The sequence below is a fragment of the Melopsittacus undulatus genome, chromosome Z (assembly GCF_012275295.1).
Source record: "Melopsittacus undulatus isolate bMelUnd1 chromosome Z, bMelUnd1.mat.Z, whole genome shotgun sequence".
Lineage (NCBI taxonomy): Eukaryota > Metazoa > Chordata > Aves > Psittaciformes > Psittaculidae > Melopsittacus > Melopsittacus undulatus.
Genome location: NC_047557.1, coordinates 103862791 through 103884340, shown reverse-complemented (window position 1 = coordinate 103884340; position 21550 = coordinate 103862791). Strand labels below are relative to the sequence as shown.

The window sequence follows — 21550 nt, the reverse complement described above, 5'->3', positions numbered from 1 at the left end:
TTGCCAGGGAGTAGAGGAAGCCGGGAGAAAGCAGAGACAGGACACCTGACCCAACCTAGCCAAAGTTACAGCTATACCACGGTGCCGTATACCAGAAAGTGGAATGTCACCAGAGGAGGAGGTGATGCATGCTGAAAAGGTCCTACCATATAATAAACCGTCAGAAAGTGAAAAGCAGTATGCCTTGTTTACTGATGGGTCCTGCTGTATTGTGGGAAAGCATTGGAGATAGAATGCAGCTGTATGGAGTCCCCAACAAGAAGCTACAGAAACTGCTGAAGGAGAGGGTGAATTGAGGCAGTTTGCTGAGGTGAAAGACATCCAGCTGGCCTTGGACATTGCTGAATGAGAAAAGTGGCCAGTACTTTCTCTCTATTCTCCTCCCCATGCCTCTGGGAGCAGGGGGAGGAAGGGGTGGGGGAGAGTGAGTGAGTGGCTGCATGGTTCTGACTTACCAGCTAGGTTTAAACCACAACAGGGAGGAGAATGGAAAGAATGTAACTCCCACAGGTAAGATAAGAACAGTCCAGTAAATAAGGTACAACACAAAAGTACTACTGCTACCACCAATAATAATAATGATGAGGGGAATAACAAGGGGAGAGAATACAATTGCTCACCACCCACCAACCCATATCCAGCCCAGCCCCAGCAGCAATCTGGACCTTCTGGGTAACTCCCCCCAGTTTATATACCAGACATGACGTGCTGTGGGATGGAATACCCCTTTGGCTAGTTTGGGTCAGGTGTCCTGTCTATGCTTCCTCCCGGCTTCCCCTCTGCCCTGGCAGAACATGAGGCAAGAAAGTCTTTGATCAGAGTGAACATTACTGAGCAACAACTAAAAACATCGGTGTGTTATCAGTACTGTTTCCAGCAAAGTCGAAAGCACAACACTGTACCAGCTACTAAGGAGAAAAATAACTGCTACAGCTGTACCCAGGACAGTTCAGTATTGTGTAATCAAAACCTAAAACAATTTATTAACGTTTCATTTCAGTGTTAATTATTTATCTTGTATTGAGTCAAGTGGGAATCACTTGGTGGCACACATGAAAAGCTTAAGTTTGTGCACAAAAACAACTGGTTACAATAGAGTCAGCCTTCAGTGAAACTTCGCACATAGCTCACCTCGAAAACTAGATTGACATTTAAAGCGCTAAGGCTGTTCATATTTACTGATGTGAGGAAGGTTGCAAGTACAGTAATTTCTGAGAATTTGAAAAATGTGAATTGAAAGAAAGCATCTTTGTAAAACTTCCTCAAAATTTTAAAATGAAATGTATGTCAAGATGATGAAAAAGAGAAACTGAAACAATTTCCTTAGCTCAGGTTGTCACTTTATCTTATAGTTTGTTAATCTGATACAATATTTGCACAGTACATGAAGTGAATGTGAGCACTTAACGATTTCAAGTTATGAGTTCTAAGATAGAGACAATATGATGTCTTAAATATTGCATGTCACCGTTTCATTTTGGCCAGACACTAGTCAATATACTCCTGCTTCTAACAGTGAAGTAGTTAAAAGTGGGTTATTCCTATTAAGCTTCAATAAGCATATAGCAGAAAAATAAAAGCCTGACTTGTGTATTTTTCACAGAATCTTAAGACATGTAATAACAAGGTTTTGAGAGAAATATTTAAATATCCCAATTCACCTTTAACACATCTTACAAAGAATGAAATCCTATGTTTTTGCCATTGCAGGTTCTGAAATATTAACTTGGCAGCAGGCAAACTCTTTTACTTCAGTGTCGGAAACTTTTCTTCTCAGAGAAAATGTTTTGCCTTTCTCTAACTCTTTCAGAAACTAATATTTTAGGATATGGTTCTTGCAAGTAGCAAAGTATCTGAAATACACCACAGAAACAAAGAAAAGTAAAACTTTCCTAAGGAGAATGCTGATGTGTGTGCTTATGTAACACTGCATCCTGGAAGCACTGGATGCCTTTAAGATACAGAAAAAAAAGCCTTCTACTGTGAAATAGCAGTATGTTCAAGGTCAGTATGAAGAGCTGGTTTGGGTTACTGTCCTGGGCTCTGCCACGTTTAGCTGGCTTTACAGAACACTGCTTTACCTCATGGCTCTGCCACCAGAAAGAGAGGAGGAAACTTCAAACTTCATCTGTTCCCATTGCCAAGGCAGTGATGGATTCTAGCAGGCTCCCAGGACACAGACCAGGGTGGGACTCCTGGTTAGTAAAGTTGGAAGGTTTTCACAGTTCCACTGAGAGTGGCAACATTATGGTGTTGGAGACAGTGGACAATGCTGTTAGTCATTGGGTTAGTCATGAACAAACTCATTGTCTAGCACTGACCATCGGGTATGTATTAGATAAATTCTTTGAAAGGGAGATTTTGCTGTACTAGACCTCATACTCTGGTTGGTTTGGGTTAGGGTTAGTATTACAGCCTATCTTTCTATCTCTGTCATATGTCAGCAAATGTCCAATTTGGTTTATCGTGTCCTATTCTTACTGTGCTAGTAGGTTGGGTTTTGTGGTTTAGATTTTGCTTTGAAAGAACAGAAAACATATCAACAGAGGTTTGGTTTAAATTTGTGTAAAGCATCATGTAGTGCGTAAGACAATTGATTAATGGAGCTGGGGTGGGAAGAGATTGTCATAACATTATGAAAAAGCGCTGACACTTTTTAAGTATTGTTTAAGCTGAAGAACCATGGAGAGATTAAGGAAGATGGCAGGTAAGTACACTTGTAATTGTTTTAGAAGAAAGTATACATACATACTCCTTTGAGTTGATGGTGAATTAAATTATTTCTGCTGATTTGGACCCATTTATTTAGTGTATTCACTGGTTGTAAGTTAGGTGTGACATAGTGGTTGTAATTCTGCTGTAAAGTTAATGTATATGCTAATGGATTTTAAAGTATTCAGTGGCTGCTACCTTTGCTTTCATTATATTTAACTTCTGGAGACTTAAAATAGTTAATTACAATTTTTTGGTAATGTCTATTATTTAGACTTTTCATAGCAAGTAAGTTGTTTTATACAGATATATGTATGTGTTTTACAGCAATCAACAGGCATTTTTACTAGAAAATGTCCCATGCAATAACATAAGCTGCAAGAGTGTACATCGCATGTTTAAAGTTTTTTGGGAGCTCTCAGATCTAAATCAAATCAAGGATGCGGTGATAGCAACCTTCTTCGACATATACGAGGATGTAAGTTCAACCCTTTTCTACAGCAAACAGCATCTCTCTGTGTTGCTGTATCTGTATGTGACACTGGCAAACATCCATGTAGAAACATTTGGAAATGGGCTCTTGAGATGCTCCCTTGCAGGCGAGCAGTTTGCAGCATCCAGTCGCTGCCTAAAAGTTTGCTGACCCTCCATATGCTCTCCTTGGGCTGCCCTCTTCAACAGCAAGAATGAAGCCACAGGCCACGTGCATGGTCCTGGTTACATGTGGATGGAGCACTCTGTTCTTGATTGCCATATATTCATGAAAATGAAAGATCCTAAAATAATAGCAAAGGCACAAAGGTGACAACTTTGCTGCACACACTTTTGTCTTTTTTTCTTTGTACCTCGAAGGGAATTTTTTTGCCAAATTTGGATATTATCTAGAGTAAATCAGCTTTCTAACATAAATGTTTTTCTTCTCCTAGGGAATTTTGGATATCATTGTGTTAAGCAAAGGCTACTCCAACAGGGACTTTGCTATCCATACATTAAAAAATAACTTTGAAGCTGATGCCTATTTTGTTAAAGTTATTGGTAAGTTATCACTGTATAATCAAGTCAAAATGAGAAGTATGTGATCATTTGAGTCTCTGTATATGTTAGCATTGCGGTAGGGATCTGTCTGATAGTTCTAGAAAACTAAAATCAGAGTGAAAAATGTTAGGGATTGCAGAAGCCTTGTTGCAGAATCTGAGATGAGATAAATTTGGTTTGTTTCATTTCAACCTTTTTTGTTTGTTTTTATTTTAGTGTACTTACTAAAATTCAAAGTAATTCTGCCCACTGTTTTCGATACTTTTGCTGGTGTTTAGTATCAGTGTTGACCTGATAAGTGTTAACCTTTAAATAAGTGTTTATCATTTCCCCAGTGTGGTTTTGGTTTGTTTTTGTTTTTTTGCACGTATGGATGTCTGATTTCACTCAGTAACTAGAGACAGGCTAAAGTTTTCTTTCATCCTGGACCTTTCCTTCTGCATCCCCGCAAAATGCTTAAGACAGATACTAGGTCTTTAAAAACTCATTTCTCAGCTGGCTTCTGAAGGAACCAAGAATTTAACTGTCTTAAAATACAATCTGCAGGTTAAAAGCACATGGAACCAAGTTATTCAGCCTAAGAGAGAAATGCCCATGTCTTCAGTCCATAATGTTGCCTAACAATAGGGGAAGAATGTCCTATGCAGGATACAACATAAAGAAACAAACTATGAAAAGTAAACAGTAAGAATAATTTCCTCAATGGGAGTTTGCAAAGTACTAACATAAATTCCTAGAGAAACTGCAGTTACCAACATTAGATGTCCTGACAGCTAGATTTATAAATTATATAGTGTCTTCAGTTGGTTTTGAGGGAAAGGGTTGAGCTACTGAGCTTATGGGGCCCCTTCCATGAACCTTTTGTACAATGTATTTGCATAATGTCAGTATAAAAGTAGCATTAGATCTGCACATATCTTCAGCATAGATACATTTTTTTTATTTTTGATGCTATTTAAAATTTGAAGGAAGATTTAATAAATTGGTGATTTGAGGAAAAGCATAATTATGTTTGCATGTATTTATATGCATGGCATAGTGAGACAGAAAGGAAGAAATTGCAGCAATATTCACTTGAAGGAGCATGCTTTGTTTACCTGCAGTTACTGCATTTTTATCTTGCCTGTTTTCAGAAACCTGGCTAGCCAACTGCACCTATTTTCATCTGTGCCTTCCAGCAGGGACTGCTTTACCTCTGTCATATCAAGCCTACTTTACTGGAGCTCTTTTCTCTATCATCTGGAAATTATGCAGAATTTAGTACAAAATGGGCTGGTTTCATTTCAGTGATGACTGGCATGGTGTATATTTTGCTTATACTATGTGATGTGTTATGAGAGCCAGTTTATTTCCACATGTGAATCAGTTTGGTGGTTTCAGCCTTAAAGGACCACATGGCACAAAACACACTGTAAAAGCATAGAATGGCAGGGTGTGTGAAGTAATGACTTGGCTTAAAAGGCTAGAGTTAGATTATGATATTTGTAATTGAGAGTAATTAGGTTCTCAAATCACATACTCCACTGTGTTCTTCAATTGCAAAGGTGTTAAGCTTTGACCTGACTGCTTGTCCCTTGTTTTTTTGAGAACAAGTGAAAAATCAGGTTGTTTCTAGGATTCCAGGGACAAAGCTAAGTAGGAACAAGTAGAGGTTCACTTTCAAAACGGTATTTTCTTTCATGTTATTTAAATGTATCTGATCTTTCTAAGTACACGTTGTGCAGGCCATAGGATAAACAGAACAGCAGCTGCTAGTGGTGGCTGATGCATTTATTACTTTCTCCTTAGCCTGAGCTTTATTTTCATAGTAATACCTTATAATGGTTTGCTATATTGATGGAAGCCTTCTTTAAAATATTACTGTGTATGGGTAGTGTAATTCACACAAGCATGCATAAAATCCTCTAGAAAAATCTCAAACTTCACAAAGCCATATTAGCATTATAACTAACTGTGAGATATTTTAATGGGGAAAGGAATACTTTGCAATATGCTTTTTGATTCAGCCTGTGTAAATCAAACCTGGAACAAGGATTTTTTCAGCACCCTTTTAGGGTGTATTTTTGCATAGAAACCACAGGAAAAGGGAAATAATAAGTGGTCTAAAAATATTTTTACTATGACTCAAGGAGAGTATTTCCAACTGTTGTGGTTTAAGCACAGCCAGTAACTGAGTACCACGCAGCCATTCGCCCACTTCCCCCCCCTTCCTACCCCCACTCTTGGAGGGATGGGGAGAGGAATCAAAAGAATGTTAACTCCCGCAGGTTGAGATAAGAACAGTCCAGTAACTAAGGTATAACACAAAACCACTACTGCTACCACCAATAATAATAATGATAAGGGAGATAACAAGGGAAGAGAATACCACCACTCACCACCCACCAACCAATATCCAGCCCAACCCAAGCAGTGATCTGACCCTTCTGGGTAACTGCCCCCAGTTTATATAATGAGCATGATGTATGGAATACCCCTTTGGCTAGTTTGGGTCAGGTGTCCTGTCTCTGCTTCCTTCCGGCTTCCCCTCCTCCCTGGCAGCGCATGAGACTCAGAAAGTCCTTGGTCAGAGTAAACATTACTGAGCAGCAGCTAAAACCATTGGTGTTATTAGCACTGTTCCCAGGCCGAAAGTCAAGAACACAGCACTGCACCAGCTACTAAGAAGGATTAAAAATAACTGCTACTGCTCAACCCAGGATGCTAACAAAACATGCTTAGTGTAAGTTACTATATCAGTAAATGTATTGTGTTCCCGTATTTGGCATATGGACAATAAGAGCAGTTTTGCTTTTTACAACTGATGTCAAATGTTGGCCAGATTAGTTGTTCCAGTAGTAAAACTGAACAGCAAATTGCAGTGTGCCATTTTGAATCAAAATGTGAAGAGTTGGTTCCACTTGCATACACACCTATGTATAACATACAAAATAAGCTTAGAGCTTAAAAAGTCTATTTGTAGATACATACAGTCTTCAAATTCTGCTTTGTCACACATTCATCTTACCTGCTCAGGTTTTGGATTCACTGTAGAAAAATACTAGGGTTTTATGTATTTGGAGATTTCAACATTTTTAAATCATAGGCAAAGAATGGTAATTTGGGACTCCTTGTTGATATTTGCACACTGAATAATAGAAAAGTTCTTTCACTAGAATGCTGTCATTTCTGACCCTAGCAGGGAATGATTTCTAATCAGACTGTTACACTGTGACTATCTTAAGTGTGTCTTTTAGTATTTCACTGTCACCAAACATTTTGTACCCAAAATTCCATTGTGCCTTATAGTAGACATAAAATGCTTTAAAAAACTACTGGTGGTTAGGATGACCTGCCTTCAGATCTGGTCCAAACATCTTTTTTTTTCCTCTCTGCCACACTTGCTTCCAGATACCATAATTCATGGAAAGGTTACATTTTCACTTGGCTTTTGTACTGCCTGGTCTGTATACTCTTCCCTGCTCATACCCATTGAGGTGCTGATCAGAGTGACACCTTAGATTATTGTGTGTGTTGTTTGTTTTTAAGCCATTTTAGTACTGATGTTCTAATACCCATGCAACACAATGTTCTATGTTACAGAACAGATGGCTTTACTTGTCTCTCATATAGCAGATCACAAATAACTGTTATCAAGTATTTCTGTAATGTAACTGATTTTTGAAACTATTAAGTTCTAGAAAAGTAATTGAACAACTGCCATAGGCTTTAGATATTAAGTAGCATTTTACACAGCTGCTCTTAATACTTTGAATTCATAGAAGAAATAGAAAATGGGATTTTTTTTAATGTATAGAATAAATAGGTAATAAGATTTATTTGTTATAGGATTTTTGAATGCTTTAAAACAAGTTGTAAAACTATCCCTTTTATAGAAGGAAAAGCCTTTCCCTTTTTAGCAGTTAAAGCAGTAAAGCTGAATCTCTCCCAGTATTTTTAGATAGTTAGAAATGAAGAATGAATAAAATGTATAGTCCATTATTTAAAAGATTGTTTTAGTCTGGAATTTAACTTGCAAATCTCTATTTTTTTAAGGTGGCTATCCAGTGAGATATGATAAAATAGTGATTAGCTGATTAATGTCTGCAAAGAAATATGCTTCAGATTGGGATTTTTTTTATAGTGTCACAAATGGTTTTGGTTGGAAGGAACCTTAAAGTTTATCCTGTTCCAACCCGCTGCCACAGTCAGGGACACTTTTCACTAGATCAGGTTGCTCCAAGCCCTGCCCAACCTGTCCTTGAACACTGTTGGGGATGGGGCAGCCACAGCTTCTCTGGGCAACCTGTGCAAGCACCTCAACACCCTCACAGGGAAGAACTTCCTTTGAATATCTAACCTAAATTAGCATAAGTCATATAAAGATATTTATTTTCTTTGTGTTTTTTAATGGATACTTGACCCTGTTACTATACTTTGACAGATTCAGAGGTAGTGCTTGTAGGATGACTTGTTGCTATAAACACTACAAGTTCACTTTTTGTTTTTTTCAGTTCTCAGTGGCCTCTGTTCTAATGACTGTCCTCGGAAAATAACAGTAAGTGTAACTATACGTTTGCGTTACTGTTTAGCTTCCAATAAGTTCACTGGGAAAGTTGCCTAAAAATGGAACTTAGAAGAATCAAAGCCAATGTTAGCTCTGCAGCTCTGCAAAAATATGAATTTCAGTTTTGACTTGAAAATACAGAACCTACTTTTTCTTCAGGCCTACTTTAAGACAGGGCTTAATTTCTGATATAATAAGGAGGGTTGATACTATTATTAGCTTAATTACAAAATTAAAGAGAGGGTTTAAAAAGCAAATCTTCATGACAGATGGTGGTGAAAGTTTCATTATCAAGTTCATTGAAACACTGTTGCCTCCACTGTAATAGAAGTTCTCTGTCAGAAAATAACATAATGTACATCATGGCCAAAACCAGCACCTTGGTGCAAAAATAATAATTTTTTAAAAACCCCCACAAAACTAACAACCAACCACCCTCTTTTCACCTTATTTAACCATCTTTCATAGATATGCATTAACATCACCTTTGCAGTCTCCATACATTTCATTCTAATCATGATTTTTCAGGTTTTGATGCCATCATTATCACTTACCCTGATGGTTTAGAACTTACTATTTTTGAATGCATGGTGTGAAACATGTTATCATCTCTTCTTTTAGTGTGCTTTCTGTAATTCATTTCAAAGATCTTTTCTGAATTTGATGCTTTAATATCAGCTTCAATAGGGTATTTAAAAAAAAAAAAAGGAAAACTCTCCCTCATCCCTTGCCTTCCAGACCACAGCAGATGTTCCCTGTTCTTTTTTCTTAGCTGTGTTTGTTATAGTTTATCATTCATAATCCACAACTCCCTTTGATTTCTTTTTTCAATTTTTTTTATTTTTTCCTCATAACTGTACTTTGATGTTGAAGTGCATTTTCTCCCTCAAGAGATTTGCTTAAAATAGATATTGGTACTCGACAAGTTATAATTCAGACACTTGCATGAATTATATAAAAACTAGCTAAATAATAACAAAATTTTGAATTTGTATAATATTTGTCAGTACAGAAAGACCATCAGGATAGTGTATTCTCTCATGGAGTATGAAATGAGTTATGCTTTTACAGAACATGCAATCATTTCTTTGAATTTTTGTTGTTTTCATTTTACTTGTAACTTCCAAAGAAACATTAAACCTTTTGCCAGAGGACTAATAGTATTGCTTTCTTCATGAGAAATTATTACTTAGCCAACTAATTAGCCTTAGGGTGAAAATGAATTTCCATATGATGCTCTGACCAAAGCAGTTCCCAAATTGTGAAATTATCCATATCAAAAGGAAATCATTACTCTAGAAACATTTTTTTTTTGGTTTATCATTTTATTACTATAGCTTTAATATAGCTTTCTCCATTCCTGAAACTTCGCCTATTCTGTTGGGTTTTTTCTTGTTTTTTTTTTCTTTCCCCCTGTAGCCTTTCGGTGTTAATCAGCCTGGTCCTTACATCATGTACACTACTGTAGATGCAAATGGATACCTGAAAAATGGGTCAGGTAAGATCATCTCAGAATGAGAATTCACATGGCATGGTCTGTCTCTATATGCATACCAGCAACCTAAAGAGTTGGGAAGAAGTTTACAGAGTGAAATGGGACTGGTTTTGAATTGTGTCTTCAGTTTACAAGGCAAAAACTCCCTAACTTCCCCTTCCTTCTTTACTTATTGCGTATTTATTAGAAACAGTTCAATTGCATTATATTTTCTTCTGTCTCATGCAGCTTGAGTTTGAACAGTTGGCTTTATCTTACCCAATCTGAAAAATCATTGGGTACATCATCAGTTTGTAAAATAGCTTGAGAGCCCAATGACTTACTTTTTTTATTGGTTACTTAGTAATTACATACTAAGAAACAACAGTGACCTCAAATACCTAAATAAAATCTTGTAGCCACATGAAAAAGAATCAACATAGTATTTAGTAAACACAAGGTGTATTTTCCTGAAGTTGTTCACTATATCTGGCAGGCTAACAGGCATCTATAAAATCATAAGTAACATGAGGAAGATAGAGGGAATAGCTGCATCCTTTCACATAACACAAGAACTGCGAGGTACCAAAAACCATTAAGGTAACAGGGTCAAAATAAATGGAAAGCAGCAGTGCTACATGCAAATTTTAGCCTAACTAGAGGTTTAATTGCATGAGATGTTGCAGATGCCATGGTTTACATTAGTAAAAAAAAAAAGGATACAAAAAAGAGAATAATCCATTAGGCCATGGTTCAAGCAGTGTCTAATGTTAGAATATCCTAGGGTTTATACTGCTTTCTGGGGTTCTACTAGTGCTTCCTAGAAGACACAGGTGACTGCTAAGTAGTCTGTTGGTCTAATGTATGACTGGTAAACTTAGGAACATAATGGATTCACTTCTTAAGGAAAAAAATCTCAAACTCTTAAGCCAAAACCTGGTTGGAATATGCATGTCTGTAAGTTATACCATTCTGACTTAAGCTCAATAATGGTGGTCATCTGTTGCTCAAGTCTTATTTCTAATTAAACTCAGATTTAATAAAAGACTCCCATGGTTCACTGGGAAAACTGTATTCCATATAACACTAATTTAAAGAATAGCAATAATTTAGGGAGAAAATTACTAACATGTTAAGGTCCTAAATCAGTGATTATGCTCTCACGTGGCATACAGTGCTGAGGACTGTTAATTCCACCCTAGAAAAAAAGAAAGATGTTATGAAACACAAACCTGATATTCTGTATTACTTCTGTATTTGTACATGCTTAAATACAGGTTTGAAAGCTTGAACACAGCAGCCTACATTTTAATCAGACAAATGCTAACAGGAAAATGCACAGAATTTTTCCTAATTATTGCACAAATTAATTTTAATAAACTAATTGTCCTGCCAATTGTATACTCAGCTTCATTGGTCTGAAGGTTTTCTGCATAAGCTAAATTTAAAAAGAGCTTCCAGGTTTACTTAAGTTCCCAGGACAAGATTTCTAGTTACGTTGTGATCCCTTAGAGGATTCAACCCACACCCTTAGGCAGCCGGCTCTAGTGGGTACCAACTGGCATCTCTCCTCATTGCCAGTTACCAAAATGAAGGCTTGAGAGCTTTGTCAGCCAAGTAATGGTGCAGTCCAGTCTTGTTAACCATGTCAGAAGACACCAGTAAAGGCCTTCACAGGATCTTTCTCTGACCTCAAAAGCCTGGATTCATATGGGTGGGAAGCTTACTTCAGTATGCTGCTGTTTTGTTATTTCTGGCCCCTAATAACTATGTTATTGCAGAATACAGAGTACTGATGAATAACTGCCTAAGTAACAAAAAAGATGAGGCTCAATTAAGAGAAGAAACACATTAGTAAAACCATCAAACTGACTTTTTTTTCTTCTTTAGGGAAGTTCTATAAAAAGCTATATATAAAGTAAACAAACAAAACAACAAAACCAAAACAAATAAGAAAACCCCATAACCTTTGCTTAGACCTGATTATACTAATTTAGATTCATTGTTCATATAGTCAGATAATTTTTTAACTCTTGCTACTTGAAATTAACACAGTCTCAAATTTAGAAATCTGATGTTTTAAGTGAACTCATAGAATGAGCTTTAAAAAATCATGTCTGACAGCTAGTAGAATTTCTGTTACTAGACTTCTAAAAATATTTAGATTTGGGATATATATAGTTACTGTAGAAGACTGAAATTTGGCATACCTGATGATATGTTGCATGCTGCTTTTTAAAATAAATTTGCTTTTTATAGATTGTCATAATTTTAATCAGAATATGACAAAATAATGGATTTGTGGGATCACAAGTGCAGAATACCTATTAAATAACTCACAGCAGTCTAAACTGATTCTAAACCCCACTTTGAGGAAATATAAGTTTAGACGGGTTTGTTTTGTGTATATTTGACCTTCTGGCACTTACTATTTAAGCAAACTTGTAAAATAATCTATGACAAAATAATGATGTTCTTCCAGCTACAGAGCTCTGTGTCATGACAGATTGAACAGAGCTTCTGTTTTCTGGTTCTCTCTTCCAAGAACAACAATATTTTTATTAAACATTATCTTTAGGGCTTGGGTTTTTCAAGGGTTGTTTTGCAGAGTTCTTCATGGGGATTGGTAGTGCTTAGAAATGCAATGTTATTAAAATTTACTCTAAGAAACAGCTATCAATATGATTTAATGCTGCTACAGTACCATTCATCTTCATTGCTACCATATTTACGATAACAAGAACCTAACAGAGGCCAATCATGATGAATTTCCTTTCCTGTTTTGGCATTTGGAAATAACAGTAATGAATTCCAAGCGCATTTATGACCCTAATAGTATTGCTACGGGGAATTTCCTAATACTGTCTTTGATCACTGTCTCAACTGTAATATGTTAATAGATTTTTTTTGTCTATATTATTCCTGCAAGAACTTTTCAAAGTCACCTTATCTGAAACAGTTATATTAAGTTTGTATCTAAACTTGATTCTTTTACAAGTGCTACTTGTAAAATTCAGTACATGTTCTAACTAGAATTACAGGCCTAATTATCTTGAAAAACAGTCTGCTACATCAGAATCATATTCTATTTGACTATCAAGAAATACTTCAAGCCACATTTTGTATGTCTACTTGGTGGGCCATACCAAACCCACATGCATTTTTGAGCCATGTATAAACCTAAAAATCAGCTTTTCCTCGTTGAAGTTTTCAAAAGTATGTCATGAAAATACTATTTTAAAACTAATTCTCATGAACTTACTTGCATTCCTTATATAATATCATGGACAAATCGTACGTGTATTTGAAGCTTTTAATTCTATTAAAGAAATAGTGAGATAATCTGATTATCAATTATCAGAATTTTTTAAACAATTAGTCTTTTTTCCAAGAAGTGAGGTGAATAACAACATAGGATTTTTCTAATTATAATAATGCTTACGATTCCTTTCCCCTGCCCATGTCAGCTTACACTGTTGTCTTTACCGCTGGTAAAGGACAGCAGGACAGCAGGTGTAGGCTGGACCACTAAAACCAAACTGTCCAGTCACCCTGAGTTTTCCTTCTAGGCCTGAACTAAAATCAGCCATACTCAAAGAAATGTCCACCATCCTTCTAATCTTCCTAATTCTACAGGTCTTTAGTTCTGGTATCTTTCACGTGTGCAGTATTTGTGCAGATAGTAAACTACAAAGGCGCATATGGCTGTCCTTACCTCATTCACTGTAAGGTTCTCTGGTCTGCCAGGCCTTAACTACAGGAAATTTGCATAATTGTAAGGGTTTTTTTAAAGAATTGTTATTTTCTCTTCTATTAACACTCCACTATGTTCTTAAAAGATAGCCAAATAATAATTATCACATTCTGTGCTGTTACTTTCACATTGCTCAATTCACTTGTAATCTTACAAGAAATGTTGTTAAATTAGCTACAAGGAACAGTAACTGCCAAAATGAGCATTAGAATTGAGAAGTACTGGGTCTTACATCTGCAGTTAACGTCCACAGACCTGTTCTCTCCAAGACTAAATTCAATTGCAACAGTTGCTTCCAATGTTTAAGGAATTCTACGCTTGAGATCAGATGAGGGCCAGCTGTAAATCTGGGAGAAGCACGCAAACTCAAGTTTGAAGTCATGCTTTGTGACCCATTTCCTGCTATCTGCCTTCTGCACTCCCCATTCCTTCTGGTGTTGTTATTTTAAGGAGACCCTACAGTTAAGAATGCTTGTCAACCTGGATTTTCAGATCTCTGTGTGCATTTCCAGGCTTTTATTGGCTCCTATTAAATTTCTAATAATATTCTGACAGCTATAGAGCTCTATTTCTTAACAGTTGTAACCTTGGCTAAAACACAGGGTCCCAGTAATCACAGAATCGACTAGGTTGGAGAAGACCTTTAAGATCAAGTTCAACCATTCCCCCAGCATTAGCAAGGCCACTAGTAAACCATGTTAATAAGGGCCTCATCTACATGGGTTTTTTTGAAGACCTCCAGGGATGGTGATTTCATCACTGCCCTGGGCAGCCTGTTCCAATGCCTGACCACCCTCTGGGGGAAAGAATTGTTCTAATATCCAGTCTAAATCTCCCCTGGTGCAGTTTGAGGCTGTTTTGTCTTGTTCTACCACTTGTAAATTGTGAGAAAAGACCAACCCCACCTCAGTACAACCTCCTTTTAGGTAGTTGTAGAAAGCAGTAAGGTCTCCCCTGAGCCTTTTCTTCTGCAGACTAAATCCCCCCAGTTCCCTCAGCTGTTTCTCATGAGACTTGTTCTCCAGGCCCTTCACCATCTGCATTGCCCTGTTTTGGACCCACTCCAGCACCTCAATATCCTTTGTGTTTTCTTTAGAAGGCTACCTACCTAGTTTATTTTATTACCAATAACACAGACTGATTTTCTTAGAACTAATGTCCTTGTGGACCCAGAACAGCTTAAATAAGATAAGATATTTTAAATTTAATATGGAGCAGCTGATAATTTACTGAAATGTCTTCAGAACATGCACAAGGGCAGTTTTATACTGTAGCACTAGCACAAAACAGGCATTTTAAATTTTTATTGCAGTGTTGTCTGGTCAAGGGCTGATCAAGTCAAATGATGGGGTAATCCTGTAGAGACTACATGCTATGAACATCAGGCTGCCTTTACCCATCATCATCTTTTTACCCTGGTTTTCCTTCTGATACCTTTCCTTTCATAACTCAATTTTTTCTGTCTTCCTGCTAGCTTTCTCCCTCTTCTGTGTAACATCTGAACCCTCCAATAGCTTCTCTCTCTGTAGGAATTCCTAGCCTGGAAGCCTGCCTGTTTGCACAGGCAGACGGAAGGGTAAGACTGGTATCTGTACATTGCCATAAACGCAGCAGTGCTGCCAGTCCCCTTGCCATGTGGAGAAGCCTGAGGCATGAACACTCACAGCTCCCTTTTGCCATTTCTGTGTTAAGGCCATGGGGAAGGCTGTTATTTTGCGCAATGTGTCCATATCCACATTTTTTTAATGTGCCATGTTGCTTGGATGTACCAGATGAACTGTTGTGATTGTACAAACCAGGCCAAGCCTGACTAGAGCTTCAGGTTAATGTATACTTTCACTTTTCCCCTTCAACTTACAAAGGGGGAATATCTTCTGTATTTCAGCCTGTGCTACAGGCATTCTTAATTTTCTTTAAAATACACTGATAGATTTTGAAATAAATAGGACCATAGTTGCAGTTTGTGTGTACCAAATATGTTAATCCTGTGGGCCCCGAACCACAAAACATTAAATGTTTAAGGTTTACTCTAAGATCAACATCCATACATAGGTGTAGTATTATCATAAGAATAGATTCATTGAATGGCTTATATGGATCAAATCATTACTTGTTCAAGCATAGAATCATAGAATAATTAGGATTGGAAAGGACCTTAAGATCATCTAGTGCCAACCCCCCTGCCATGGGCGAGGACACCTCACACTAAACCATATCACCCAAGCCTTCATCCAGCCTGGCCTTGAACACTGCCAGGGATGGAGCATTCACAACCTCCCTGGGCAACCCATCCCAGTGCATCACCACCCTACCAGTAAAGAATTTCTTCCTTATATCAAGTCTAAACCTCTGCTGTTTTAAGTTTCAACCCGTTACCCCTTGTCCTATCACTACAGTCCCTAATGAATAGTCCCTCCCCTGCATCCCTGTAGACCCCCTTCAGATACTGGAAGGCTGCTATGAGGTCTCCATGCAGCCTTCTCCAGGCTGAACAGCCCCAACTTTCTCAGCCTGTCTTCATGTGGCAGGTGCTCCAGTCCCCTGATCATCCTCGTGGCCCTCCTCTGGACTTGTTCTAACAGTTCCATGTCCTTTTCATGTTGAGGGCACCAGAACTGCACACAGTACTCCAAGTGAGGTCTCACAAGAGTAGAGTAGAGGGGCAGGATCACCTCCTTTGACCTGCTGGTCACGCTTCTTTTGATGCAGCCCAGGGTATGGTTGGTTTTGTGGGCTGTAAACCCACACTGCTGGGTCATGTTCGTTTTCTCATTGACCAGCACCCCCAGGTCCTACTCTGCAGGGCTGCTCTGAAACTCTTCTCTGCCCAACCTGTAGCTGTGCCTGGGATTGCTGCGACCCAGGTGCAGGACCTTGCATTTGGCATGCTTAAACTTCATGAGGTTGGCATCAGCCCAGCTCACAAGCGTGTCAAAGTCCCTCTGGATGGCATTCCTTCCCTCCAGCATATCAACAGAACCACACAGCTTGGTGTCATAGGCAAACTTGCTGAGAGCACACTCAATCCCACTGGTCATATCACCCACAAATATGTTAAACAAGACCGGTCCCAACACCAGTCCCTGAGGGACACCACTTGTTACTGGTCTCCAGCTGGACACTGAGCCATTGACCACAACTCTTTGAGTGCGGCCATCCAGCCAGTTCTTTATCAGCCAAGTGGTCCACCTATCAAATTGATGTCTCTCCAATTTAGAGAGTCATCTGTATGACTGAAGCTTTATGGATTAATGATAACCTTTGCAATTGCTGCTTCAGAGTTCTTTAATTTTGATGGTTTTGCTTTGTTTTAAGCCTTCCATGGCAGAATGACCTTTCACATACTGTGAAGTTATGCCCTCTGGTGTTTTGAAAGCTGCTTACTCTTCCCTGATGCTGCATTGAGTGCTCATACTGTGAAGCTAAATTGGATTGTGAGGTGAACACAAATGTCTAGCAGCTATTATACTAATGAATTTAAAAATAAACACTGCAGTATTTACTAGACAAAAGCAAAATAAGCTCAATTTTAATAGCCATTTGACTATTCAAGATTCATTACTTAGAATTCTGCTATACAGAAAGAAGAACATATTCATGAAACAAGCTGGAATAATTTAATAGTTGAACAGCTGAATAGTTAAAAGGGGCTTTCTTGTTGCTATGGGTGGAAATACCCTGCTAGTGTATTCTGTGTAACTCTTGTTTGGAAAAACTGTGACCTGGTAATGTTGCATGCAATATTATCAAACTTCAACCATTCAAATTTCAACTAATTTAACAAATTAGATAACTCTAAAGGTGATAACAAGGCAACTGAAGTAAAGCCTTCAACTAAAGCCAAAGAAATCATATTCTCCAAGCTTTCAAGTTTGGAGGAGTTACAATTTTGGTTTTCCTTCTGAAAATTTCTTTTTACATTCCTATGCATATTACATGATATTTCATTACTATTAGTTATATTTTCCCTTTCTTTTGCAGTAAGTCTCTCTGGCATATTTTCAAGTAAATTAAGGAGCTGCCAGCTTCAAAAGATGGGGAAACACATCCATATGCAATGTAGCACAATACCAGTAATCCCTGTAAAGTAAATAGCACTGTAGCGGTGCTGCTTGAGTAAGGCACGTTCACTGTAAAATGTCACCCAGCTCTTGAACTGGCTTTGTCCTGCTCCAGCTGTTGCAGGCGTGTTGGTTACAGCTACACAGCCACTCATGCAACTTCTGCAGGTAGCTTTTTGGAATAATTTTCGGGTTTTCTAGGAAGCATGTATATCTAATCTATAAAAAGCAGTTATTCGTGTGTTGACCTCAATATTAAGGTAGGTGATGGAACAGAAGAACTTAGATACAAATCTGAGAATAGTGGCTACAACTCACATCCTGTGTTTTACACAGTGAAGCATTTTTTACCAGAAGAGCTGCCTGCATTGTCAACAGGTACAAAGACTGTGTGCATAAACAAAGCAACACCTTGCTATATTTTCTAACTCTGATAGATTTGGCTTATTCCACAAGTATCTTCAGTTACTACTTTGGTGAATGTACTAAATCTTCTGATAAATGGATCATTTTGCAAATTAGAGGAAAATACAGCAACTGGGAGAAATCATGACACAATATTTTTATTCATGAAAATACATATAACTATGCAGTCCTCTAACAAAATGAATTTGGGGGAATTTTGAAAGCCTAAAAAATACTACTGTATTTTGAATTAATCTGAGTGGCTTTAACGGACTACTTAAATGTAAATGATACTTTGTCAAGAAAAGCATAATAAAAAAAAAGAGTGCTTCAGGAGACCACAAGTTTGTAGTCAGTTTCCATTAGTTTTTAAACTCTGTGTAATGATTTTGTATGTTCTGCTCTATTATTCCACAACATAAGCTTATTTAAAATGACTGAACAGTATCAGTATTGTGAATCTTTGTTGATTCAACTAGACCGATCATAAATCCCGTATCACACACCATCAGTTCTGTTTAAAGAAACAACAAAAAGCATTGTTCCTACATGGAAATGCAATCACTTTCCCTTCATAAAGGTAAACTGCCTTCATTTATGAACTTATGCTACCTGAAATAAACTGCTGACATTGCAGTTTAACCCAGGGCCGAGTGGGCTACTCTTAAACTTTCAGCAAGCTTACATCAATGTAATAGAAATAGAAGGATCATGCCTTAATTCAGATATAAAAGAACAAGTACTGTATGTGTTATAGACAGCACATAATTCTATTTCTTAGACAAGACTTTCAGAAAGTTAACAAAATGTGCTGCTTCAGGTTTTATGTGCCAGACTTCAAAAGTAAGGAGATGATTGATTCAGAGGCATTCAGAATGATTCCTGAATATCAAACTCTGCCAAATTCTGTGAGGTTTGCTGCCCAGAATCATTAGCTATTTCTCAAAAATTTGGTCTCTGACAGACTGAAACCATTGAAAAACATGTCTTAAGCTGTTGAGGTTCTTTATTCTGCCTAAGGTTATTGAAGCAGTAAACTTAGTGACTTATGATTTGAAGCAAAAATAAAAATAAAACTTATACCATAGACAAGTAACATAGAACACCAGGTTGAACGGGACCTCAAGGATCATTTGGTCCAGCCATCAACCATTAGTGTATAACTAATCCTAGAATCCCAGACTGGTTTGGGTTGAAGGGACTTTAAAGCTCATCTGGTTCCAAGCCCCTGCCATGGGCAGGGACACCTTCCACTAGAGCAGACTGCACCAAGCCCCTGTGTCCAACCTGGCCTTGAACACTACTAGGGATGGGGCAGCCACAGCTTCTCTGGACACCCTATGCTAGCAGCTCAGCACCCTCACAGGGAAGAACTTCTGCCTAAGAGTTCATCTCAATCTCCTCTCTAGCAGGTTAAAGCCATTCCCCTTGTCCAAAGCCCCTTTTCAGGTTTCCTGTAGCCCTTTTAGGCACTGGGAGCTGCTCTAAGGTCACCCCTTCAGGAGCCTTCTCTTCTCCAGGCTGAATAAGCCCAGCTCTCTCAGCTTGGTTCCAGTACAGAGCTGCTCCAGCCCTCTCATTCACGTACCAAGTTTAACACCCTCCCTGTCTGCAGAGCTCAGTGCAGGTACCATACCCAGTACCATAGCCCGAGATACCTGGGTGCTTCCCAATAACTTTTTTTGAAACAAGAAGCATAATGCAGAAGGCACAGTGTTAAATAGTCTTAAAAGTAGTGTTAAAAGGTAGTATGTATAGCATGGACAGGAGAAGGCTTTTTAATTCCAGTTCTACTAATGAAGCAAAACAAACTGTTGAGCAACAGCCAGGTTCTCCATCTTGCTTGCATAGACTTCCAAAAGCTTAAAGAACAATCTTAGTATAAGAAATAAATCCCATCTTTCTTCTTGAAGATGGAACGGTATTTTCAAATCTTCTTGGAACAACCAGAGAACTCTTCATAACAGTTTTACAACAGGGCAAATTGCTAGAGTTGTTATTTCAATGAAAATTTAAATAGTTTCATTAGTAAATTAATTACCAGTGACTGAGAACTTCAAATATGACAACTGTTGACAGTACTCTCTGTAATGTCTCCTTTTATTTTTAATTTTGTTCTAGGTTTTTATGTTTCTCAGATGAACATTTGTCATTCTTAATTACTTGTTTGCAATTCCAAGTGGAACATTTGAGGAGCCCTCAGACAGAATTTATGATTGATATATAGGGAGTAAACCAAGAAGTAGTCCCAGAGATCTCATATTTGTAGCCAGCCTTAAAGTAAATAGAATGTTCTACGCACTATCATCCTGCTTAACTAATATCTCCCAATTTTAAAGACAAATAAAAAAGACATGTACACATTTTCTGCCTGTGATGTAGCAGAAAACATTCTCTCTGACTTTTGCAAATGATCTGTTTACATTCTGAAGCACATGATTTCATTATCCTTATATATGTAGATGACTACTGTGTACTAACAGAAGAAGCAGTGTTAGCAGCCATAAAATTATTCAATGCTTTTAAGAATTCTAGCTGCACTTTCTGACTATGACTTCTTTAAGGCTGATTGCACACAGTGTATTACTCTTTCTTTTGTTTCATTTGATTTAGTTGAAATTCATACATCTCATTTGTATGATGAAAGAAAAAGGAAGATCTCAGTTGCAGTCTTTTCATAATGCTAAATATTTCACTCAAAAGTCCTTCTGAAAGCTTTTCAATGTTAAATGTTACAGCAGTACCTTGTTCTTTTGGGAGTTCTTCAGAATTCAGCAAAAGTGAAAGAATTTTTTTTAATTCTTTATTATGTTCTAGCATGATCAAGTAATACATACCTTGTTTGATTTTATAACCAAGTCACATGTAATAAACCTGCCTTTGCTCCTTGCTCATTTTCTATTTATAACCAGTGTGTTCAAATATTCCGTATCTAAAATTTGAGTAATTCTCAAATTAGAGTTGGAAATTGAGACCTAAAGATTAAGCAGTTTAGCCACAACCATGTAAGGAAAGTCAGTCAAAAAGTGGGGACACACTCAAGACCTACTGTTATCTCAGCTTACTGGACAAAATATCTTTTTTTGGAGACAAAGCTGCTGAGTTAATGCTTTCTGACACAGAGTCCATAATCTAGGAATTCACCTAACAACATACGCAGTACACCTTGACCCAACAACAGAGGACTGAAAAGACAAATCCTGTTTAATTATTTCCACATTTTCTTGGGTTTTATATGGTTCTGCATGGGGAAAAAGTAAATCTAAAATATGGCTAATTTTTCAGAAGACTGTATGATTTCTTTCTGCTAAAAGCATTTTAGCTTAATAAAACGGTAACTGTATCAGGCTGATTTTTCAGATCTTGTCTTTCAGCCTCGGAAGAAAGTGTGGAAGGTAGTAAGGAATTGGCTGTAGATAGATTGATTATAAATTCATAGAGTCATAGAACAGTTAGAGTTGGAAAGGACCTTAAGATCATCTAGTTCCAATCCCCCTGCCATGGGCAGGGACACCTCACGCTAGACCATGTCACCCAAGGGTCTGTCCAGCCTGGCCTTGAAC

General features: G+C 37.7%; 1 protein-coding gene across 1 annotated transcript in view; it reads left to right on the top strand.

Annotated features, from left to right (window-relative positions):
* The window catches only part of ITFG1 (integrin alpha FG-GAP repeat containing 1), a 78391-nt gene that overhangs the window by 44242 nt on the left and 12599 nt on the right, over window positions 1–21550 (top strand). The window contains exons 11-14 of the mRNA XM_005141677.4: window positions 3040–3190; window positions 3639–3747; window positions 8241–8284; window positions 9713–9791. Coding sequence (XP_005141734.4) covers window positions 3040–3190; window positions 3639–3747; window positions 8241–8284; window positions 9713–9791 — 383 coding nt within the window. The remainder of the gene's footprint in view (window positions 1–3039; window positions 3191–3638; window positions 3748–8240; window positions 8285–9712; window positions 9792–21550) is intronic.